General features: G+C 41.3%; 1 protein-coding gene across 1 annotated transcript in view; it reads left to right on the plus strand.

Annotated features, from left to right (window-relative positions):
- The first annotated feature begins 5,927 nt into the window (after nucleotides 1-5,927).
- Nucleotides 5,928-25,718, plus strand: part of FRMD4A (FERM domain containing 4A) — a 622,361-nt gene continuing 602,570 nt past the window's right edge. The window contains exon 1 of the mRNA XM_047739601.1: nucleotides 5,928-5,987. Coding sequence (XP_047595557.1) covers nucleotides 5,943-5,987 — 45 coding nt within the window. The 5' untranslated portion in view covers nucleotides 5,928-5,942. The remainder of the gene's footprint in view (nucleotides 5,988-25,718) is intronic.

The raw sequence follows: 25,718 nt of genomic DNA on the forward strand, positions 1-25,718 counted from the left end.
GGGGATTTTAACACTCCCCTCACTGAAATGGACAGATCATCCAAGCAAAAGATCAACAAGGAAATCAAGGCCTTAAATGACACACTGGACCAGATGGACATCACAGATATATTCAGAACATTTCATCCCAAAGCAACAGAATACACATTCTTCTCTAGTGCACATGGAACATTCTCCAGAATAGATCACATTCTTGGTCCTAAATCAAGTCTCAACCGGTATCAAAAGATTGGGATCATTCCCTGCATATTTTCAGACCACAATGCTCTAAAGCTAGAACTCAATCACAAGAGGAAATTTGGAAAGAACCCAAATACATGGAGACTAAACAGCATCCTTCTAAAGAATGAATGGGTCAACCAGGAAATTAAAGAAGAATTGAAAAAATTTATGGAAACAAATGATAATGAAAACACAACGGTTCAAAATCTGTGGGACACAACAAAGGCAGTCCTGAGAGGAAAATATATAGCGGTACAAGCCTTTCTCAAGAAACAAGAAAGATCTCAGGTACACAACCTAACCCTACACCTAAAGGAGTTGGAGAAAGAACAAGAAAGAAACCCTAAACCCAGCAGGAGAAGAGAAATCATAAAGATCAGAGCAGAAATCAATGAAATAGAAACCAAAAAAACAATAGAACAAATCAACGAAACGAGGAGCTGGTTCTTTGAAAGAATTAATAAGATTGATAAACCCCTGGCCAGACTTATCAAAAAGAAAAGAGAAAGGACCCAAATAAATAAAATCATGAATGAAAGAGGAGAGATCACAACGAACACCAAAGAAATACAGACAATAATAAGAACATACTATGAGCAACTCTACGCCAACAAATTTGACAATCTGGAAGAAATGGATGCATTCCTAGAGACATATAAACTACCACAACTGAACCAGGAAGAAATAGAAAGCCTGAACAGACCCATAAGCAGTAAGGAGATTGAAACAGTCATCAAAAATCTCCAAACAAACAAAAGCCCAGGGCCAGACGGCTTCCCGGGGGAATTCTACCAAACATTTAAAGAAGAACTAATTCCTATTCTCCTGAAACTGTTCCACAAAATAGAAATAGAAGGAAAACTTCCAAACTCATTTTATGAGGCCAGCATCACCTTGATCCCAAAACCAGACAAGGATCCCAACAAAAAAGAGAACTACAGACCAATATCCTTGATGAACACAGATGCAAAAATTCTCGCCAAAATACTAGCCAATAGGATTCAACAGTACATTAAAAGGATTATTCACCACGACCAAGTGGGATTTATTCCAGGGCTGCAAGGCTGGTTCAACATCCGCAAATCAATCAATGTGATACAACACATTAATAAAAGAAAGAACAAGAACCATATGATACTCTCCATAGATGCTGAAAAAGCATTTGACAAAGTACAGCATCCCTTCCTGATCAAAACTCTTCAAAGTGTAGGGATAGACGGCACATACCTCAATATTATCAAAGCCATCTATGAAAAACCCACCGCAAATATCATTCTCAATGGAGAAAAACTGAAAGCTTTTCCGCTAAGGTCAGGAACACGGCAGGGATGTCCGTTATCACCACTGCTATTCAACATAGTACTAGAAGTCCTAGCCTCAGCAATCAGACAACAAAAGGAAATTAAAGGCATCCAAATCGGCAAAGAAGAAGTCAAACTATCACTCTTCGCAGATGATATGATACTCTATGTAGAAAACCCAAAAGACTCCACTCCAAAACTGCTAGAACTTGTTCAGGAATTCAGTAAAGTGTCAGGATATAAAATCAATGCACAGAAATCAGTTGCATTTCTCTACACCAACAACAAGACAGAAGAAAGAGAAATTAAGGAGTCCATCCCATTTACAATTGCACCCAAAACTATAAGATACTTAGGAATAAACCTAACCAAAGAGACTAAGAATCTATACTCAGAAAACTATAAAGTACTCATGAAAGAAATTGAGGAAGACACAAAGAAATGGAAAAATGTTCCATGCTCCTGGATTGGAAGAATAAATATTGTGAAAATGTCTATGCTACCTAAAGCAATCTACACATTTAATGCAATTTCTATCAAAGTAACATCCATTTTTTTCAAAGAAATGGAACAAATAATCCTAAAATTTATATGGAACCAGAAAAGACCTCGAATAGCCAAAGGAATATTGAAAAAGAAAGCCAAAGTTGGTGGCATCACAATTCCGGACTTCAAGCTCTATTACAAAGCTGTCATCATCAAGACAGCATGGTACTGGCACAAAAACAGACACATAGATCAATGGAACAGAATAGAGAGCCCAGAAATGGACCCTCAACTCTATGGTCAACTCATCTTCGACAAAGCAGGAAAGAATGTCCAATGGAACAAAGACAGCCTCTTCAATAAATGGTGTTGGGAAAATTGGACAGCCACATGCAGAAAAATGAAATTGGATCATTTCCTTACACCACACACGAAAATAGACTCAAAATGGATGAAGGATCTCAATGTGAGAAAGGAATCCATCAAAATCCTCAAGGAGAACACAGGCAGCAACCTCTTCGACGTCAGCCGCAGCAACATCTTCCTAGGAACATCACCAAAGGCAAGGGAAGCAAGGGCAAAAATGAACTTTTGGGATTTTATCAAGATCAAAAGCTTTTGCACAGCAAAGGAAACAGTGAACAAAACCAAAAGACAACTGACAGAATGGGAGAAGATATTTGCAAATGACATATCAGATAAAGGGCTAGTGTCCAAAATCTATAAAGAACTTAGCAAACTCAACACCCAAAGAACAAAGAATCCAATCAAGAAATGGGCAGAGGACATGAACAGACATTTCTGCAAAGAAGACATCCAGATGGCCAACAGACACATGAAAAAGTGCTCCATATCACTCGGCATCAGGGAAATACAAATCAAAACCACCATGAGATATCACCTCACACCAGTCAGAATGGCTAAAATTAACAAGTCAGGAAATGACAGATGCTGGCGAGGATGCGGAGAAAGGGGAACCCTCCTACACTGTTGGTGGGAATGCAAGCTGGTGCAACCACTCTGGAAAACAGCATGGAGGTTCCTCAAAATGTTGAAAATAGAACTACCCTATGACCCTGCAATTGCACTGCTGGGTATTTACCCTAAAGATACAAACATAGTGATCCGAAGGGGTACATGCACCCGAATGTTTATAGCAGCAATGTCTACAATAGCCAAACTATGGAAAGAACCTAGATGTCCATCTACAGACGAATGGATAAAGAAGATGTGGTATATATACACAATGGAATACTATGCAGCCATCAAAAGAAATGAAATCTTGCCATTTGCGACGACGTGGATGGAACTAGAGGGTATCATGCTTAGCGAAATAAGTCAATCGGAGAAAGACAACTATCATATGATCTCCCTGATATGAGGGAGAGGAGATGAAACATGGGGGGTTGAGGGGGTAGGAGAAGAGTAAATGAAACAAGATGGGATTGGGAGGGAGACAAACCATAAGTGACTCTTAATCTCACAAAACAAACTGAGGGTTGATGGGGGGAGGGGGTTGGGAGAGGGCGTGGGGTTATGGATATTGGGGAGGGTATGTGCTATGGTTGTGAAGTGTGTAAACCTGGCGATTCGCATACCTGTACCCCTGGGGATAAAAATATATGTTTATAAAGCTGTAAAAAAAAAAAAGAAAGAAAGAAAGAAAGAAAGGATGAATACCCAAGTTTTGTAACAACATGGACGGGACTGGAAGAGATTATGCTGAGTGAAATAAGTCAAGCAGAGAGAGTCAATTATCACATGGTTTCACTTATTTGTGGAGCATAACAAATAGCATGGAGGACAAGGGGAGATGGAGAGGGGAATTGAGGGAAATTGGAAGGGGAGGTGAACCATGAGAGACTATGGACTCTGAAAAACGATCTGGGAATTTTGAAGGGGTGGGGGGTGGGAGGTTGGGGCACCAGGTGGTGGGTATTGTGGAGGGCACAGATTGCATGGAGCACTGGGTGTGGTGCAAAAATAATGAATACTGTTATGCTGAAAAAATAAAAAAATTATAAAAAAAAAAAAAAAAAAAAAAAAAAAAAAAAAAGCTCCTTGTGGGTAGGGGTATGATTTAGTTTTGCATCTTCTACAAAGCTTATCAAAGAGCACTGCACATAGTAGGCGCTCAGCATTTATCTGTTGGATACATTTAGAAAGCTATCTGCAAGGTTAAGGTAACACTGTAGATATGTTCTTTAAATTATTATAGTCAAATAATAGATTATTATAATAACAAAAATTCTTTTGAGAAACTCACCAGCAAGCCTAGAATATTCTGAGAGCTCAGTTCAAGGACACATTCACATGACTGAGGTCATGCTGTGAATCTCCAAGCATCTGATAGCAGGAGATTCTCAGAGGTTCCTGAGGTCAAAAGCATTAGAATCCAATCAGACAACCTGGAATAAAGGTTCAACTTCATTGGGCCACAGGATAAACAATGAGAAGGGAATCTTTTTATTCATTCAGTGAATATTTTTGAGCATTTACTTTGTGATATTCAGATAAATGCTTTTAAAATATAAATGATAGAGGTGATTAATTTCCTCCCCCAGTTTCTTACTTAGAGTGGTGATTTGTGTTCTTACATTTCACACTGTCCAGTTAATTTCAAGGAATTTTTGGAATCAATACAGCAGGTGAGTGAAGGAAGAAATCTGAAGAGAACATGAAAACTATTATCAGAAGTATTAAGTAATTGCCACATGGAGTTGAATAATTGTGCGCCGTAAGAAGATAGAAGCTGGGTGGTGCTCATAAAAAAAAAAAAAGTGTTTAATTTTCTTAAATCTTTGACTCCGAGAAGCCTTTTCAGCCACTCATTATATAACAAGACTGGGCAAGCCTCTCTCTCTCTTTTTTTTGCCATTGACATCTTCCAAGGAAAATGCTGCATGATATGATTTTCAAGGCTAATTTGCCTTTTTGTCTTAAGCAGTGTCTCTTGCTACAAATTAGCCTTGTGTACCTCCCTGAGCTAGAGAGGCTCCTTCAAAATTCCTAACAGGCAGCCTGGTGGAGAGATGGGAGGGAAAGGAAGGGAGGGAGGAAGGGCGGGAGGAAGGGAGGGAGAGAGGTAGAGGGTGCCTGTCTGCTGCGTACATGTGGTACAGGCTGGGAGATCAGAACGCTCACAGAACAGGCAGTGTAATTACATGTTCCTTGTAAGTATGTTAGCCCCACGGGGAACTAAGCTGGCCAGTCCACTTGGAGAGGAAAAGTAGATTTAAGGATGGTAGAAGGGGTCATTTCATAACTGACTTATTACTCGGTTATGATGAGGGCATTTGCTGATCTCCAGTGACTGCCTGATGCTTTTGGACAGGCTCGGCTCTCTCACTCCCAGATACTTGATTTTGCAAAAGGGACACACCTTTCTGCAGGAAAAGAAGACACTGACCAGATTGCAAGCGGTAGGTTGTGACATTCAGTATGTTTATGTAGCAGAATTGCTGAGAGATGAGGGGTGGGGGGTGGGGGTGGTAGTGGTGGTGTTCGGGTTGGTTGATTTATCTGCAATAGGGAATGTTTTATTTTAATTGTCAGTTAAAAAGAAGAGTTGCTGCTTAGGCTAATGTATCAGTTAAAAATTCTGTGTTCCCAGCTTTTATATTTGTGTTAGATGTGATTTCTGTGCTCATGCAGCTTAGTGAAGCTAGGGAGGGCTCACCTTTAAATAACCTGCAGTTTCCTATTTTCATTCTTTTTTTTTTCATCCCTAAGCACTGTTCCCACCCCTTCTTCCCAACATCCGCCTGACCACCCCCTCCACCACCCCCCCACCATGTGAAACGTGGCCTGTCTTCATCTTGAGTCTTTTGCACCCTGAGTCTGGATTTCTGGCTTGTTTGCCGTAGGTATTTGTGGATGCCTCGCAGTCATCCAGGGCCCAGGCGAACTGACTGTGCATGGGAATCGGAGACCATGGCCGTGCAGCTGGTGCCCGACTCTGCTCTCAGCCTGCTGATGGTGAGTGCTCCGGGAGGAGGTGGGGCCCAGGCAGCGCCCAGCTCCAGCCTCGCCAGCCAGCCTGCTTGCCTGCCTGCCCGCACAGTGGGCTGCTGCAGTAGCTGCAGACATGCGAAAAATCCCTCTGCTTTATCCTGCAGGCTTGTTTGAAATGATTCCTTGGGTGAGAGTATCAGCCATGACAAAGCACTCTCAGGGAAAAGAAGCATTAGATTTGCCATTTTAGAAACTTGTTGCTTAATGCTATTTTGAGAGATAGGCTTGCAAACAGGTGCTATGAACCCCTGGAAATAGATTCCCACCAACGCCTCCCCCTGGCTTCTCAGCATCCTGTCCCACTGCCTTTTACATAGAAATTGAGGTGATGGTGTTTGTTTGTTTGTTTGTTTTTGAATCTCTCATAGCAACTGTGGAATTTTTTTGCCCACAGAGCAGCGGAATAAGATCCTGGAATAAGATCGTCTTTCTAGGTGCCCATGTGTCTACTCAGACTTCCCTGTAGAAGCAGCTGAGGAGGTTGTGGCCTTTTTTTTAACACTTGTACTGCAGAGCTCACCTCCCAGTTGTGATTGCTGGGAAGACGCTGGCAGAGGCCTTGTCCAGGCACTTGCCAGCGCGTGGACCACTGACCTACTTTAAGCTTCTCTGACTTCCATCATGTTAAGAAGGCCTCCACTCAGCATATCTAAGCAAACGGGGACACTGGCATCGCCTTGTTTTACTCTGATTGACTTTTTGCTAGGATCTAGGTTCAGAGTTTGCTTTTACTGTCATGTTGCTCCCCCTCTCCTCGCTGGGTAGCCCATAGGCCAGGGTAATGTTGACGGAAATAGCCCGCATCAGGCTTGGTGTGTGAATGCTCTAACAGTTGCACAGGAGATTTTACGAACAAAGCATAAGTGCTTCTGCTGTGTATATTGATCTATGTTTTCTGACTGAGAAGGGGAAATGCAGCTTTATGAGGCCTGATGCGTTTATTAAGAGCACCTGGAAGAGGAACCAGTGGGGAACAGACCTCCGGAGTGATGAGCTAGGTCAGATTAAGAGGGGTAAATATCATGGTTTTTGGTTACCCCAAAGGTCATTTAGGCCACAGAGCCATTTAAAATGACTGAGATCTTGTGGGCTTCTGCTGACTTCCAATTCTACTGGGAGATAAGTATTCAAAAGAATTGAAGTTGTTTTCTGGAGAAATTATCCTTGACTCCTCTCCCTTCCTCATAATTGTATTGTCTAATGATCCTTTATCCTCCATCGTCTACCTGTAGTCACGTATGTGGATGGTAAACATCTTAGCATTTCTGACTGTGGCAGGCGATGCAGTGGCAGTATCTATGAGGACCAAGAAATTCCAGAAAACTGGGAGTCTGAGTCATTTGCAAAAAAATATATAGGCACATATGCCCCTATTCAGGTATGCATATTATCTAATATTGTTTAATAGAAATAAGTCTTGCGTTATGTTAATATAGAGAAGAAATGTGTTCATAAAAATCAGCTTTAGGGAGAAATGGGCCTGTTTGCCTCCAGGTTACTGCTCTGATTTCTTTCCCATGCTTCTGAGCAATCAGTTATTTGTTTGTTTTATTGGGGGCACTGAGGATAAATCCTCAATACCCAAACAGAATGCAGCTCAGCATCCTGGTCCAGCTGCTCCTGCCACACACACACACACTCAGGCTTTCTTATTCCTGGTGCTCTCAAATATTTTGGGTGCTGCCCTGGAGGTGTCTGCATCAGACTTTATTTTCTGTCTATCAGCAGCCTTTGCCCTTGGATCTATCCCTCATGCTTACCTCCTGCCCAGATTAAAGGTTTGCGTGTATGTCTCTCTCAGAAGCCAGGGAAATAGCTCTCGGTACCATGATGGACCATTAGATTGGACAACCTTGGAGCACCATGTATAACTGTAGTCAGTGCATGTTTTCAGGGCCATGACTGGTTCAGGGGAATTTTCCCATGTGTTGTTTTTCACGTTTGTTGCTTTTTTCATTTTTAAGAGTGAATCTCAAAATAATTGCTTCTCAACCTATCACATGACGAGTCTCAAAATGTATAAGCAAGTCAACAGGGAAGAAAGGAGGAAGAGAAGCCATTTAGCAGAGTTGTTTGGCTGTGAGTTCAGTAAGGAAGCTGTAAACATTATTATTTATTAGCTAATCAATCAGCCAGTCAGTCTCAGTATTGACGGTGTGCCTGCTGACTGAAGAAAGTAGCATAGTATAAGGGTCAGAGTGAGAGCTCATAAACACCCAGTTAGGGGAGAGGTGACTATCAGGTGGCTTGATTGCAATTCCACAGTTTTATGCTGTGGAGTCTTTGGGCTGTAGGGAACTCAAGGAGAGCAGTTGACCACACCTCTTGGTTTTGAATAAGGAGGCAACCAGACATTATATTCAGTGTAAACTATAAATGATTCAGGGCAGAACAGATTAATTTGGTTATGCAGGTGGCAACAGATCTGTAATTGGAGATCCCTGTGCTCTGTTTCCAGCTTTGCCACTCACTGGGCGATCCTGAGTGAGCTAGGTGATCCTTTCACTGAGCTTTAGTTGTGGCACTTGCTTACTTGGGGGGGCCATGCTCATCTGTAGGGTCCCTTTAACCTCTGTTAAACATAATATAAGACCTCTAGGAATATGTCTAGAACAGAGGCAACTCTAATGCTTTATTCAGCGTTATGTCTTATTTGTACCCTATGACAGTGTTGATTTTAAGATATATATACAATGGAATACTATTCAGCCATCAAAAGAAATGAAATCTTGCCATTTGCAACGAAGTGAATGGAACTAGAGGGTATTATGCTGAGCGAAATAAGTCAATCAGAGAAAGACAGTTATCATATGATCTCCCTGATATGAGGAATTTGAGAGGCAGGGTGGGAGGTTTGGGAGGTAGAGAAGGAAAAAATGAAACAAGATGGGATTGGGAGGAAGACAAACCATAAGAGACTCTTAATCTCACAAAACAAACTGAGGCTTGATGGGGGAAGTGGAGTATGGAGAGGGTGGTTGGGTTATGGACATTGGGGAGGGTATGTGCTCTGGTGAGTGCTGTGAAATGTGTAAGCCTGACGATTAACAGATCTGTACCCCTGGGGCAAATAATACATTATATATTAATAAAAAATAATTTTTAAAAAGATGGTGGAATTGTTCCCATCTGTATGGCTTTTATGCCAGAAAAAGTGTTTGATATTATTTGCTGGAAGAGGGAATCATCTGGGTTTGTTCACACTCTGCTGTCTGGAGTCCTATCCCATGGAAGCCTAATTTATTCTGTTGCACAAGAGCAGGTGACTTTTGGAAAGTACATAAGGTAACTTTCTAAGTTGGTGCAGGTTGTGGGGCATCTGGAAGGGCGCCTGGGTTGTAAGCAGATGCTGACCGTCTTGAGGTGGGTGGATTTCACTGATTCTTCCAATGAAGAGTCAGAGTGGTAGGAAGAGGAGCATCTATGCAAGATGGAGGTCCTCAAACAACCAAGGAAGGGTGGATTCAGAGCGAGGACAGGTGCTGGTGGTAAAGACCACCATTGAAAAAGCCTGCCTCCTCCATCTTTGCAGAAATCTTGGGAAGCAAGAAAAGACAGTGTTGTGTTCACCACATTGTGGGGAGCCTCCAGCCTGATGTGACTAATTATAGAGCAGGAAGCTCTTGGCTATGTGTCTTTTGCTGAAATCACATGAGTTTAGGGAACTCTTTAAGGGTTGGAATATGCTAGAGCCAGGGACTTGTTGATCATTTCTCTAATGATAGCTTAGAGATGTATAACCAAGAGGCTACAGAGGTGGTATTAGGATGTTTGGCTTTTAGATTCTGAAAGGGTAGACAGCTAGATTAAAATATTTTTAATGTAACTTAGCTAGCCAGGCAATAATGCAAATTATGCTTTTCTATAAATTATCTTGACATATATTATCTCACTTAATCCCTTCAACAATCCTGGTTTTAAGACAGAAATTTTTGATAATCAGAATCTGAAAAACTGTCAGTGGTCATGTAACTGAAATTGATGGGGCAAAGTCTCAAAATCAGGGTTTCTGATGCTCAACCCAGGGCTTTCTTTGATACCATGTCAAAGCTCAAGAACTTGACCACCAGGATTCCTCAGGGGGGTCTTACTTCTGAGCCACTCTGTACTGTACACATTTTTAGGTGAGTAGTGATGTTTTCTTATTTATCGTTATTCTTTTCCATGTTGTAATTTAAATTAAAAGGTGATACCACACATTTGGCTCAAGACATCTGGTTTGATTCTAAGATAAAGAAATATTTTATATCTATGAGACTTCCTGTGTTCTCAAGGTTACATTCTCTTGGACTCTGTTTCTAAGAAAATTGCCAAGAGTCAAGTTTTATAATAGCAAAATTAAATATGTAAAAATTTCCATTGATAAGTCAGAGAAATTAGTGAGTGATTATTCTCAGTGAACGAAGGATGTGAATTAAATTATCTTGAAGATTCTTTCCATTTCTAAAAATTTGATTTCCGATTTCTGGGATTCCTTTGAGTAGACTATGAATAGACTAGGTCTCTGGTCTGTTTTGAATAGATTCCAGTTGATAATCTGTTCTTGTAAAACTTTATCTCTCTAGTTTCATTTCATTTCATTTTATTATTGATTCTTCTTTCCTAAGATATTTTCCTCATTTAGAAATTTTCTTTATTGATCAACCAACAAATACTTGCTGAGTATGTACTCTGTGCAGGAAGAATACAAGGCAGTCACTAGCTTTAGCGAACTTAAAAACTAATTGGAAAGACAAGGTAGAGACATGGAAATTATAACAACAAGGAATTTATAGGACAACTTTAGAGAATCACATGAGAACTGCAATAAGACAGTGCATAATCCGTAATCAAATAAACCCTGGGGTGCACTCCCTATCAGAGTGGGGAAACTGGTTCAAGCTTAGTAACATGTTAAAGGGTAGATGAGAGTGAATCTGAGGTGAGATGAGTGAACGAATTAGGACGGAGTCCAGACTTTGTTGGGAGTTAGAAAGTAGACTGGTTTGGACAGATTTCCTAGAGGTGACAAAGTCTTACATGGGCAGAAAAGCAGGTTAAGGGTGTGACCAAGGTCCTAGTTGTATAACTAGAACCTCATTTTCCTCTAAATTTGACCTGTGACAGGTATCTATTTGGAGTTTCTACTAAGACCATGGATTTTTCTCCAGATTACAAAAGGCAAAAAGCATAGGATAGAATTAAAGTCTGTCTTGGGGAATCTTGCTCTTGAGTTAATAATAATAATCCTTATTTTTTTTCAAAGTGCTTTTGTGCATGCTGTCAGGACAGATACTATATCTTTCTATTATAACATCAAGCTGAGATCCAGAAATAGTAAATGGCTTGCCCAAGATGACCTCGCTAATTGTAATGGTTTCCATAATGTTTAGCTCATACATATGAAAATGTAATATTGACCACCTTTATGGAAATTCAAAGGATAATAATTATGTGTTAATACAGGGCATAGCCATCTAAAGCACTGTGAACAGAGTGGGATCCAGACAGGGGTCCTGGATGTTCAGGTCTATAGTAGGATGGGTTCTTAGTATCATTTACCTTTATTGTTCATTTAAAGTTGGTCGATTGTCAAAACATCCCCGGAAAATGTTTATGTAACTGTTCTATCTAAGTCAGTAGGTAAAATCCTTCTTAAACTGAATTTTCTATCTTCTAAAGTGAAATTTCCTAATGAGTACGTCTGAAATCTTGATATTAATAATATTTGTAGTTAGTGTGTATCGTACAGATTTATCTGTCTCAGAGGGTGAAATTTAAAATCAATGAGTCATACTCCCTCTCTCAGATAATTTTTTGCTGACTATATTTTTATTTCATTTTATGTCTTTCCAATTTTAAGTGACAGATTTGAACTCACACCAATCTTAACATGGAGGGGAAATGTATTGACTGATGTAAATGGGGAGTCCAGGGATGGAAGTGGTTCCAGGAGAAGCTGGACTGAGGACTTTGGGTGACAGAGTTCAGACCCTGTTTCCCTTCCTCTCTCCATGTCTTTAGGCTCTAGCAGATTCTTTCTTCTAGCAGCTCCAGGATTACTTGTTCTTGGAGCTAGTGGGCCCAGATAAAAGAGCAGGGCTTTCCTTACAAAGTCATTTCTTAACATCTGTTTGGCCCTGCTGGGTAATAGGTTTTGCTCTTGGCCAGTCACTGGGTCCAGAGATGGGTTCTCTGACCCAGCAGGTTGGCTTCTATGTCTAGATTTGTGAGGAGAAAAGAGGTGTGTCAGTTGGCTGATAACTCCACCTGAATCAGCAGGGAGTGGGAAGGCAAGGTTCCAGAAGGAAAAAAGCTCTTTTACTTGATTGGAAAAAGAACTCTTAAGAGTTCCAGAAGGAAAAGAGCAAGGAGGAATGAATCCTAGTAAGGTAAACACAACAGATGCTCATTAGTGGTCTTTACAGCTTGAATACCATTACAGGGCTCCTATAAAACTGGTCAGGTGGGTAAGGCATCAGTGAACCTTAAATCGTTGATTCAGTTTCCCTCAAAATAAATATAAATGGAAAAGCCCAATTATCTAGTTTATTCTAGATTGAAAATGTCTCACCATTTGTAAAGTGGGATAATAATTCCTACCATGTAAGATTTGGGATAATTCAATGAGATATGCAGGTAAAGTACTTAGCACTGTTCTTGGATCAAAGTAAATATGCAGTCAGTATTAGTAATTGTTGATGTTATGTTAACATGATATGAAACTACCATCCACCCAAACTCATCTCATTGGATTCCTGAATGAGCCACAGTCAATCTAAAAGGAGAAGTTGCCCAAACTTCTCTGCATCCCAGTGTCTGAACAGTTAGTGACCACTTTGAACAATCAGACAGTTGTTTTAGAAAAACAGATGCTCCTAGGATCAGGTGAACTGTTCCAATCATGAGCAAATTTAAATTTGCATTCCTGTCTTGACTAACTAACAAAATTTTCTTAACCTCTGAGGGAAGACGATTGAAATATGGGCTGCAATATGTTCTCTCTGGCAAATGCAAAATGCATGCCATTCAGGCTGCTGTATATGATTGGGTGGCTATTAGTGCATCTCTGCTAAAAATTAATTGTCTGGCTGCTTTGCAAAGTTTAATAGTCATTTGGAGAGCATATGTTACTAGTGCAGGTAACAGTATCTCATTGAATTCTATGCCAAAATAGGAAGTCAAATGGAACATATGGTATTTAGCCTGGTCATAATCAAAGGTCCTAGAAACATGCTTGACTAAAACCATGGTGTATATACAGTATAAGAAGACTAAATTCCAATGTCAAGGTAACATTGGCCTGCCACCCATGTTTACTACTAATGAGTGCTTTTTATAATCCTGGACATTGAAATGCTAGTCTCTCAATCCAGAGCTGGAGAAGCCGTTTCCTGAGCAGTAGATCGAGTTCCACTCCCCAAGCAATGTCATGCATGCCCATGGTTTTAACTCTCATCTGTACACTCATGACTCCCTAATCATGTCTTTGGCTCAGGCCTTGCCCCCAGTTTCTCATGACTTGCAATCCAAATGCTTATTAAGTTTATCCTCTGTTTGTCCCATAAATGCCTCAAACTCAATTCACCCCATAGAGAAATTGTGACCTTCTTCTTGGTCTGCATGTCTTTCATTGGTGGTAATACCATTTTGCCTGTCATCTAAGAATTCACCATTGATTCCTCCTTCTTCCTCATCCACCTTGTCCAGTTATCTCCAGGTTCTCTTGTCTCTGCTCCCTCGTTTCTCTGTAATCTGGTCCCTCTTGCCCATGCCCCTCTACCTGTCTAGATCAAGTTTACAATCTCTTCCACCTGGATCTCTGCTTCTGTTCTCTTTTCCCTATGTCCATCTTCTGTATATTTTCCAGAATGATAATTATAAAATGAAATTCTGATTTTGCCACTAATTAGATCTATTATTTTCTTCTAAAATGAAGGTCTAAAATCCTGATTATACTTGATTATACATGGGATAAAGCTCAAGCTTTTTATTTTTTAATTTATTTTATTTTATTTTTTAAAGATTTTATTTATTTATTTGACAGAGAGATCACAAGTAGGTGGAGAGGCAGGCAGAGAGTGAGAGGGAAGCAGGCTCCCTGCTGAGCAGAGAGCCTGATTCAGGGCTTGATCCCAAGACCCCGAGATTATGACCTGAGACCCGAGATTATGACCTGAGCCAAAGGCAGAGGCTTTAACCCACTGTGCCACCCAGGTGCCCCAAGCTTTTTATTTTTTAATTGAGGTAAAATTGGCATATAATAGTATATAAGTTTCAGGTGTACAAAATTATAACTTGATATCTGTATACACTACAAAGTGATCAAGCTTTTTAACATACATATTAGTCACTTCACCTCCAACCTCTGCCTCCCTATCTAACTCCATGCCCTGCTGTATCTCCCACCACTCATGAGAATTGGTGCCTTCGTAGTGTTGGGCTGTTCCTGCCCCCCAGAAAGACCAAGCTGGCCCCTGCCCCACAGAAACACCATGTTGGTTCAAGCTTGTGTACTTTTGAATGTGCTCTTTCCACTTCCTCACTTCTTCCTTCATTTCTTTTTTTTTTTTTAATTTTATTTATTTATTTGACAGACAGAAATCACAAGTAGGCAGAGAGGCAGGCAGAGAGAGAGGAGGAAGCAGACTCCCCGCTGAGCAGAGAGCCCGATATGGGGCTCGATCCCAGGACCCTGGGATCATGACCCGAGCTGAAAGGCAGAGGCTTTAACCCACTGAGCCACCCAGGTGCCCCAAGGGGGTTGGGAAGTTTAATCTGGTGATTGTACTCAAGGTGCACTGGGGAGATGGGGGGAAGAATGGTTGTTCAGTTTGGTCAAATGGATTAACTCAGGTGGAAGGTGAAGAGGCAGCATTGTGGTGGCCGTGGGAAAAGAGGAAAGTGGATGAATTCAAGGGACGTTCTGAAGGCAGCATCATCAAGACCATAGGATAGATTGCTAGTGGGGCCCAGGCACAGGGAGGAGCCAGCCAGGATTACAGAGTGTTGGATCTCAGAGCTGTAGGGAGTGGTACAGGAACAGCATCAGGGTGGGAAATACAATTTGCAGTTGAAAGGGCTGCAGTTAATGTAGGACCACCAAGTTAAAGGCATTGAAGAAATAATGGGATTTCCTAGCTGAGATGGTTGATGGGCAGTTGAGATCATGGTCACTTAGGTCAGTGATTAGATTTGGAGGGGCAGATCTGAGAATGAGACTAGGAACCCAGGAATCCTGAAGAAAGACTGTATGGAGAAAAGAAAGAAGACTACACCTGTGCAAGAGGTGTTCTAGAAGCCATGGTCAGAAAGAGTTCATATTATCTTGTGATACAGGCCACATTTGTACCAGATCAGTATTACTTTGACTTGGGCATTAATTTTCCTCACATTAAATGTACCACATGGCCTAACTGAAGCAGCCTCAGAGATTTTTCACTAGATGCAGGTTAAATGCAGTTTCATTAGATAACTGTACCTCCTCCCATGTTCTTGTAGGGCACAACTGGGCTGGGAATGTGCACATGTCACCTCTTACCAAGCACCATTATCTGTTGGGTGTGTGTTCTACTTACTACTCACTGCTGCATAGGAACTACTCTACACTCTGTGACTTAAAACAACCATTTTGTTGGGCTCACCAGTTATGTGGGTCAGGACTTGCAACAGGTGGCAGTGAGAACAGCTTGTCTTTGCTCTATAATGTGTGGAGCCTCACCTGAGAAGAGTGAAAGTCTGGGATGACACGACAGCTGGAGTCTGAAATCTCCTGGAGGCATTTGCACTGATGTGGCTGGTGCTGGGTGTTGTAGTCAGCTGGACCACAGCACTTACGTAGGAAAACTCCACATGACCTGGGCTTCCTCACAATATGGCTGCTTTGAGGAAGCTAGACAGCTTACTTGGTAGCTTAGGACCCAAAACCAAGTATCTGAGCTACCAGGGTAAAGCTGTATGACCTTTTGTGAGGTAGCCTCAGAAGTCACATAGACTTGCTTCTGATGCATTTTCTTTGTTACAAACGAGTCACTAAGGCTAGATTGGAAGGGAGAGGATTTAGCCCCCACCTGTTAGTGAAAGGGTACTAACATATTTTATGATATGTTTAAAGCCACCACAATGGGTGTTCATTCTGTGTAATTTAATTTCATGGACTTTGAGGGTCTTATCCTTTTTGAATTATTCACAACTTGGCTATGGAACTTTGCTCAGAGGAAGCATTCCATAATTATTGATTGAATGATAAGTTGGTATTGGAAGAATCCCAGTTTTAATATTTTTGCCTATTGGCAGAAAGTTACCTTTGAGTTTTTAGATTTTTATTCAAATTCTAAACATCTAAGAAGTAACATGTTTAGTGTTTCTCAGTTATGCCTTCAAAGAACACCCAGAGGAGCACCTGGGTGGCTCAGTGGGTTAAGCCTCAACCTTCGGCTCAGGTCATGATCTCAGGGTCTTGGGATCGAGCCCTGCATCGGGCTCTCTGCTCGGCGGGCAGCCTGCTTCCCCCTGACTCTCTGCCTACTTGTGATCTCTCTTCTCTGTCAAATAAATAAATAAACAAAATCTTAAAAAAAAAAGAACACCCAGAGAAGGTGTGAATCATGAATGGTTAGATCTGCCTTCTCTGTGACCTCAAAGTTTCTCTGGTTTAGTTCCGCTGATGATTGGGAGTTAATAAACTGTAGTGTTGCTTCCTTTCCATGCCTAGTGTTTGGACTCATAATTTGTTTTGTATCTTTATTGCCCTTGTGTCAAAGTAAAAGAAGGGACATAGCTTGGTATTAGGCTGAAATGCTTTCCTTGTGAGGAGTGTGAGCATAATTGAGCTGTAATGAACACAGCTGAGGTCATTTTCCAGGGATTAATGACAAGGAGAATGTGTTCATGGCCTGAGGCTTAGTCTTCGGTCATTAACCTAGTTGGTCATTAATATTGTCTGGGAATGCTTTATGTTAGGCCATTACAACTAATGCCATATGCTGCTACAATTGGGAACATGAACATTACCTGTATCGGGAACTATTTGTTTCCTCCCCATTCCCCACAATTACTGAACAAAGCAGCCTTTTTAATACACACTCCAAAGGCATGAAACACTGAGGGCAGGACAGTTTGAAGCTTCCCTTCCCTCCTCTCCTCTCCTCTCCTCTCCTCCCATCCCCTTCTCTTCTTTTTTAAAAAGTCATTTATGGAAGGTTGCAATCAGAGAGACATTATGGAAGCATAATGAGGATATGTAGACATGTGTGTAAATACCACCTGGTCCCTGCTCTCAAGAAGTTTAGAGTTTAGTTGGAAAGGCCTCAATAAACAAAGAGTTCCAACACAGTGAGATAAATGTTATGACAAAGAAGACATCAAAGTGCTATAGAGTTCGAGAGCACAGAGCAAGAATCTCTACATGGCACTGCTGTTTCAGGTGAGATTTGACGGATTAGAGGTGGGTAGGTAGATGATGGTAGGGAGTTCCAGCTACAGGGAAAACATACACAAATGCAAATGAGAGAGTTATGTGTTCCAACAACTATGTAACATTTTTGAATAGGGAAGATAAAAAAGAATAGAGGAGAGGAGGACAAAATCCTAGCTAGGAGCAGACCCAAACTGTTCTCTGAATAAATGAGTTTGAACTTTGTCATGAACTTACTAATAGGCATTAATGATTTGAAGCAGGAAATGACATGATCAGCATTGGGATGCAGAAATATCACTATCCAGGTAATATGGAGAATCGACTCAAAGAAGGGATGATCTGAGGAGAACCTGTATAAGAAGATATGGAAGTCATCCAGGCCAGCAATAACATGGGCTTGAGCTAATGGTGGCCCAGTGGGAATGGAGGAAAAGGAAAAGGGATGAGCTATTCAAGTGGGAGATGGAGGTAAGTCATTTGTAATGACTCCCTGCTCAAACAGGATTTAAAATAGGGAAATTCTTCAGCTTGTATATTGAGTCCAGAGGTGAAACCAATTCTAGAGTATGCCTCTGGTCCCACTCTCACCTCCAACCCCCTTAAATCTTTGGGCTCTGCTCTTGTCTGTGGGCTTTGTCACAAGATGGCTGCCAACAGGAACCGCTCAATATGCTTCTTTGTTCAAGTCTGGGGGAGAAAAGAAATATCTTTCCTAAAATAGGAACAGGAATTTTTCCTTTCTTTTCAAGTGGGCTAACTCAAGTAATCTCCCCTCTCCAGAGGAAAACCAGGCACTAATTGGCTTAAGCGTGAGATTCTGAATTAATCAGTAGCCGGGCGGCATGGAATCACCATGCTTGACTTGATGTATCAGTATCTACTGCTGAAGCTTGGAATGGGGTTAGTTCCTACTACCTTACATAAAAGGGTGGGGGTGGGGGGGAGGAAGGGGAGTGTGGTTGCTGCATGGACAGCCTACAGTATCTATAACTGGAGCACAGAATAGGGCACTCAACCTACTCAACCCAGAATTGGAGACGAAGGAGGTCAGTATGTGGATTGTAAGTTCCTTTAGAGTAGGAAGTATATCTTGTTCACCATTGATTCTTTCAGTGCCTGGCACATAGTAAGTGCCAATGATTTGTTGAATGAGTAAAGGCATCTAAGAAGTGGTACCTGAGCTTGAAGGCACAGACCAGGTGATAAAGGGAGGGCTTCAGGCAGAGTTAAAAACTATTGGTAAATGTAAAGGATCATACAGTTGAAAGATATATTTCAGACAAGTCAAGGAGTTAAGAAGTTCTGGCGCTAAAATCCAAAATGGGGACAGGTAGGGGCAAGGTTAGAGAGATAAAGAAGGACTACACTCTGCTGAGGTGCTTGAGCCATATCCTGTAGATACTGGAAGACATCTGAACAGTTTGGGACAAGAGAATCAAATAATCATGCTACATTTGTATAAACCATTTTGCCAATGATGTGTAGAAAACTGTTGTAGGATTATGAGTAAGAAATGATGAGGTAAAATCAGCAGCTGATTAGATTTTGATTGGAAATGTGAGTCAGAGGAGGAGTCAAGGCTGACCTCAGATCATGATGTTAGGTAAGGAAGCAGGTGGCAATCACAGGCGAAGAACAGGTTTAAAAGGAGTAATGATGGGCCGCCTGGGTGGCTCAGTTGTTAAGCATCTGCCTTTGGCTCAGGTCATGATCCCAGAGGCCTGGGATCGAGCCCTGTATCAGGCTCCCTGCTCAGTGGGGAACCCTGCTTCTCCCCCTCACACTCCCCCCTTTTTGTGTTCCCTCTCTTTCTGTCTGTCTGTCTCTCTCTCTCTTTCAAATAAATAAATAAATAAATAAATAAGATAGTTAAATAAATAAATGGAGTAATGACACCTTCATTTTGGACAGGTTCTTCTGAGGGGCCTGCAAGACGTTCTAGTGGAGGGGCTTAGCCATGGTTGGGTGTACGTGTGTGAAGTTGGGGAAGATTTCTGGGCTGGACGTACATATTTAGAATCATCCGTATGCAGACAGCAGGATAACAGAACAATATGAGGATGAAGACCACCTGGGGAGTGCAGAGCAGGTGAAGCCATGAACCGTGCACGAGGCAATAGAAGAGTAGGGCGTGGAAGGAAAGCCCACATAAGAGGCAAAGAAAGAAAGAGAGGTGGAAGGAGGTCCAGGGATATATACTGTCTTGGATGACAAGAGAATAAAGAATTTCAAGAAAGACAGAGGAGTGGTGATCATGACTATCAAGTGCATCAGAAAAAATAAGGAAGTTAAAAACTGAAAAATACTTACCAGATTTGCCAGTCAGGATGGCAGCAGTGAGCTTATGGTGAGATGCTTCATAAACAGAATGAAATCAGGAGCCAGGTTGCAAGTGAATGAAGAGGGAATAGGAGGTGAGCAAGTAAACACAGAGAGGAGAACACAGGAAATTGAGAGAAGAGACTTCGGATAGTAGCCTGAGGAGTGGGAGGAAACAAGGAGGCCATTTCAGAGATGGGGAAAGCATGAGGATTGTTATAGACTCAAGGAAGGAGGCTCAGAGATTTTGAAAGATGAGCAATATAAGGAGGTGGGAGGGAATGTGGGCAATACTTCCCCCTGCCCTGGCTCCCAGAGGCTACTGTGAAGCTCTAAGCTTCACATCCTTTATTTCTGTGTCCAAAAGCAAAAAGAAGAGGAGCAGTAAAGAGAGCTCTCCTGTGTCTTTTTATTTCTATCAAGGAGGAAAATTTCTCCCAGAAGTTCCCCAGGACACATCCCATTATTTTTAATTGGCCAGAACAGAGTTACTTATGTGACTTGTAACAGATTGGTTCACACAGCCCCCACCCACAATTCCTCTCCACTAAGTCTCCTAAACTGTAGAGGCTGGAGATCTAAAAAATGCATTTCCCAACCTTCCTGCATGTGACCTGACTTCCACCAAGCAAGCTCACTGGCACCAGAGCAGGAAAAGAGAAATGAATGACTTAAAGTGGCAGTTGCAGATCAGATGTCCTTGAAAGCAAGGTGACAACATGTTAGGTCCTTTGGGACCAGCTTTTGTGGAGGTTCCGGCGGTCAGTGTCTAGGGTCAGTGGTAGTGACTCTGTGATGCTATGCGGTCTTTGCCCTGATGGTCTCAAGGTGTGCTTTGGCATTCATCTTGGTCTGTGGGGAATGACGGTTATCTGGTTTTCCCATACATTCTTAAACTACCTAATACCCTGTAATAAATGCCTTTCTACTTATGCTAATTAGAGTCGATCTTGTCTGCAACAAAGAATCCTGAGAAACACACAAGAACATACCAGCGGTAAGGGAGGCTAGGGAAGAGAGCAGCTGGCATTTTTAGGCTCTTGCAATAGAGAAGAAAGCTCAGGGTATTGGCTGCTATGTAGCGAACCAAAAAAATACCTGCTAAGGGTAAGTGTGGACATAGACAAGTTTGTAAAGAGAATAGACTAGGTCAGTGTTTTATTTAGTACATGAGATTTTTAGGAGGTTATCAAAATATTTAAAATAAAACTATCATTCTATAAAAGTGGCCTGTATGAAAGAGTGATTCGCACAAAACCTAAGCCCATTTCATCCCTGTTGCCACGGTTGACAGCACCTCTGCAACATCAGTCAGGACGCGAGTCCAAATCCAAGGATGACAGTTATGAAATGGAATCTGGTGAACAACAGGGGAGAAAGGAGAGATGGAATAAACACTGTGTCTTTTTTAAATATTAGAATCTTAATTATGAGTATATAGATAAACAGGCAATATGGTGAAGATATTTTCAAAGCTCTTGGTAGGTATCTGGCCATTCGATTATTGGTTCTGAATCCTTTCATTTACTAACACCATTTTATTTGCAAATTAATTGTTTGGCTGGTTTTTAAAAATAAAAATATTTTTACATGTTATATACATATCTGTAAATAATTGCCTGCCAACCTAGTTCCTTCATCTTTTAGATTCTTGTGTATCCTTCTGTACCTATATGCACTGTCTTTCCTTGTCAATCCTTCTAGTGCTACCTCATTCTTTTTAAAGGTTGTATAATATTATATTGCATGGATGACTCATAATTATTTAGTTAATCTCTTATTAATGAACATGAGGCTATTTTCAACATTCTGTATTTACAGACAGTCCTGCAGTGAGCATTCATGTGCTTCCATCTTTGTGCAGATGGCTTGGGTGTCCCATAGAATATATTCCTAGGGAGAAAGTACTGAATCAAGGGTAAGCCACTTAAAATTTTTATAGATATTGTCGTATTACTATCTTCAAAAGGCCACTATGTAAATTTGTTTTTAAAAATTCTACTTTCAAAGCCCTAGGAATATAAGCACCAATTCTTATCGGCTGGTAGGAAATAGAAGGATTATAAGAAAAGTTAACTATTCTCTAAAGGGTATTTAGAATCTTACTGTATAAACAATTATAGCATTAAATGTTTGCAAAATTCAAGTGGCAAATGAGCAGTGAATATCAATTACGCATCTGCTGCATCTCAAAGGCAGATGGCCTTTTAATTTTATATCCCAAGAATTATACCCAGATTTCATTCCCTTCCCCAGATTGCTCCCTCCTCTTCTAGTTCCACTGAGAAAATGGTTTATTGCACTTCTCACGTACTACATTAATTTTAACAGAAAGCAAGAAGAAGCCACCTTACACGTTTAGTATGCAGATACCTGGGATTGGGAAATAACCCATTAATATATATCGAGTTTTGATAATTTTTGAACCTGAGGAGGGCCATACAGCAAAACTGATAAGACATGGTCCCTACCTTCAGTGACTTTACAAACAGATTGAGAAATCAACATAGAAAACTTAAATGGTTAAGGGCCAAATAAAAAGGAGTATCCAATTGCTAAGCTCTGTAATTTACCTATTCATGCATGGCAATACAAAGCTCCAGAGTGAGAGCTGTCAGGGACTTTAAGAGACACGTGGGTTAGCTTGGTGTTGAGGGCCTAGAGGGAGACATGGAAGAGCACTGGGCAGCAAGGAACTGAGTGGAGGCTGGCTGAGGAGAGAGTCTGTGTGGAAGATGCTGGAAGCAAGGTTGGGTGAATGGGGTGGGGCTGCATAACAAAAGATCATGCTTGGTAGGAATAAAATAGGAAGTAATGGAAAATGAGTGTGATATACTGGAAGGAGTGTTTGGGGGAAAGAAGATACTTAATGTATGCAGAATAGCTCTTTAGAACCAAAAGGGCTCATGCCCTGGGCTCTCACACTCAGCAGTTTGAATTTGAGGTGGACCCTTCTTAGTGTCCCACATATAAAATGTCATCTTTCTTATGTCCCAAAGCTTTGTGAATTTATTTAAATATGCCAAGCCTTGAGAGGATGAGACAGCTGTTTTCCAGGACCTGAACGGATACTCAAGAAACATTTCTTGGTGAACAATGATGGGCGGGAGGGGATTAGAATTGGGGCAGTAGGTGGAGAGCCCCAGATGGTATTCCAGGCACATGGATACAAAAAGCTCATGGTAGCAGTGCACTGGTGGGCACAGACAGCACAAATAGAACCAGGAAGTACAAGCCCAGTAACCACCAGTCTTGATGATCACGAAGAGGGGGAAGGGTGATTCTGTTAAACAATCCAGTAAGTATTAGTGGGGGGGCGGGGTCCTGCTGTATTCAGACTCCATGCTAGAGGGTAGGAAGAAGCTGGTAAGAGATCTTCAGGGATGCCTGGGTGGCTCAGTTGGTTAAGCGGCTGCCTTCGGCTTGGGTCATGATCCCAGCGTCCTGGGATCGAGTCCCATATCGGGCTCCTTGCTCGGCGGGAAACCTGCTTCTCCCTCTGTCTCTGTCTGCCTCTCTGCCTACTTGTGATCTCTCTCTCTCTCTGACAAATAAATAAATAAAATCTTAAAAAAAAAAAAAAAAAAAAGAGATCTCCTTCATTCAAGGAGGTATAGTGTGGGCTAGTTAAATACATAAAGCCAGAAAGGACAAGGCCAGATGAGGTGAGAGCCAAAGATAGGTATCAACAAAATGCTGCAGAGGTTCAAAGAAGAAACAGATCCTGGCTTCCTGGGGGACTCAGGCTGACATTCGAGGACACATTGGAGAGTTGAAGAAGAGGGGCAGGGGGAGGGGATGTCCAGTAGAGAGATGAGCAAGAACCAAAGGAAGGACATGGACATCACTGGTATTGGAAGTGTAACCTGCCATTCTGGGAATTTAGATGGATGGAGTACTGGGAAAGGTAGGAAATCAGGCCAGAAATCAGTCTTTGCATTCTGGGCTGGGAGTTTATTTTGAATTAGGTAACAAATTACAATCTACTACAGATTCTTAAGCAGGAGATTTTGTTGGGGTGGGGAGATGATAGCGAGCCAATCAGTGGGGAGATTATCACAGGAGTTCTGAAAGACTTAAGAGTAGAGCAGCATGACCTCTGTTGAGTATGGAACCAGAAAGAAGGGCCAGGTGGCTGGACTTGGGAATGCCCACTCATGAAACCCTAATGACAGTAGATTTTGACTTGCTTTGGGGGTTCTCAGAACTTTAGACAACCTAAGAACCCCACTGGGAGTTTGTTTAAAATTCTAATTTCATGGCCTTCACCTCTGAGATTCTGATTCTCAGGGTCTGGTGTGGTTCCATAAATGTGAGATTTTTAAAAACCACTCCAGATGATTCTGTCGCAGGTAACCCAAGAATCACATACGTTCAGAAATTTTCTGTACCTTAACATGCTTATCTGTGAACGAACTATAGTTTGAATATAGGCTGGTATAAAGCACTTTTTTTTTTTCTTCAAGGAATTAGAGAATTGAAGAAAAGGCAGGTGTCAGAGAGGAAATACTACAGAATCCTTAAATAGCTCCTCAGGTACATAAAAAAATGGGCATCTGCTGAATGAATTTTTGTTAATCCTTCCCAATATTAGCTGTGTGATGGCCTCTTATAGGATGATTGATCTAAGGGTGATTTGATACATCACATTATCAATTAATGTGAAAACAATTTATCTAGTTTCTTTAACCCCAAACTGATCTTTATCCTGTATTTGTCCTGTAATTATGGGGTGGTGGTCTTTTACCTGTCTCCCCTAGAACGACACCAAGTTATCAGGGAGTATTTCATGCCAATGGTGGCAGTGGTCAGAAACACACTTCCCACCAACGCTTGAACCTTTTCAAAGAGTTTATTTGTTGTTCAACCTGAAAATCGACTTAGAAGAAGTACAGTTTCTACTAAAAGATGAAAGATACATGCAGAGAGAGAACCTTTGAATTTTAAAAAGAGGTAGCTATTTCATATAAAAGCTGAGCTACATTTCCTCTTCAATCTGCTCCTGCATAATTTTATCCTACTTTCTAATTATGGTAACAGAACAAGAAAAATCCAGACTGCTGTTCACATTCTCACTACTTTCCTCAAGGAAGAAAAAAAAAAAGTTAGTATCTGTGCCAGAGAAAGGGAAACAAAGACAGGATGTAAATTTTCTTTGTGTGAGTTATCCTTGGCATGTTTCTCTCCCTTGTCTTCCCTAAGGTCATTTAAAGGAGTGACACTTAAGTCTAATTAAAGGGATTTGGGTGAGAAACTTTGAGTTTACAGTCAGTACCAATCAATAGTAGAATTTGTCCATCAATAGACTTTGAAATGCTCTTCAAAAATGCTGCATTTAACCATGGCTAAATGATGAGAAAATGAAATTTCATTGAGCAAGTTCCCCTTTGTTTGAAAGACTGAGCTTCAGAGCACTGAAAAATCACCTTTCCCTTGATTATTTGTGTCAAAATCTGTCAATTGGTCAAGGAGAAACTCTATGGGATGCATCTTGGGTACTTACTAACACAGGTTTTGCCACTGGCTTTAATCTGTGACTTGCAATAAATCTTGCGTGGAGGAGAAGTGAAGAATTGGGAGTCAGGACCCCAGTAAAGAACTCGGAACCAGAACTAGAGTTGGTTCTAAGATAAGGGCAAATATGTCTTTCTTACCCAGACAGTATGCCCCAACCTGAAGTTCCATTAAGATTAATTCCTTGTGTTCTCTCAAGTTTGGGAAGGCAATAAATGTTGCTAAACAAAAACTACCCATAGAATTTCTCCCACATTTTCTCCTCCTTTCTGAAGGAACTTCAGTGAAGTCAATGTTCCCTGTCACACAAATTGTCACTCTGGGAAGGGATTTCTTTTGTTTCTTCCTTTTGGGTTTTCCTTTGTAGTTATTGGCACAGATGTAGCAGGTGAGAGAGGCATTTTCTCACCCCCAGAGGAGGGACAAAGAATAGGTTTGTAGTTCTGGTTCTGGAAGGTGTGGAA

Source organism: Lutra lutra, chromosome 8 (genome assembly GCF_902655055.1).
Source record: "Lutra lutra chromosome 8, mLutLut1.2, whole genome shotgun sequence".
In the NCBI taxonomy this organism is placed as follows: domain Eukaryota; kingdom Metazoa; phylum Chordata; class Mammalia; order Carnivora; family Mustelidae; genus Lutra; species Lutra lutra.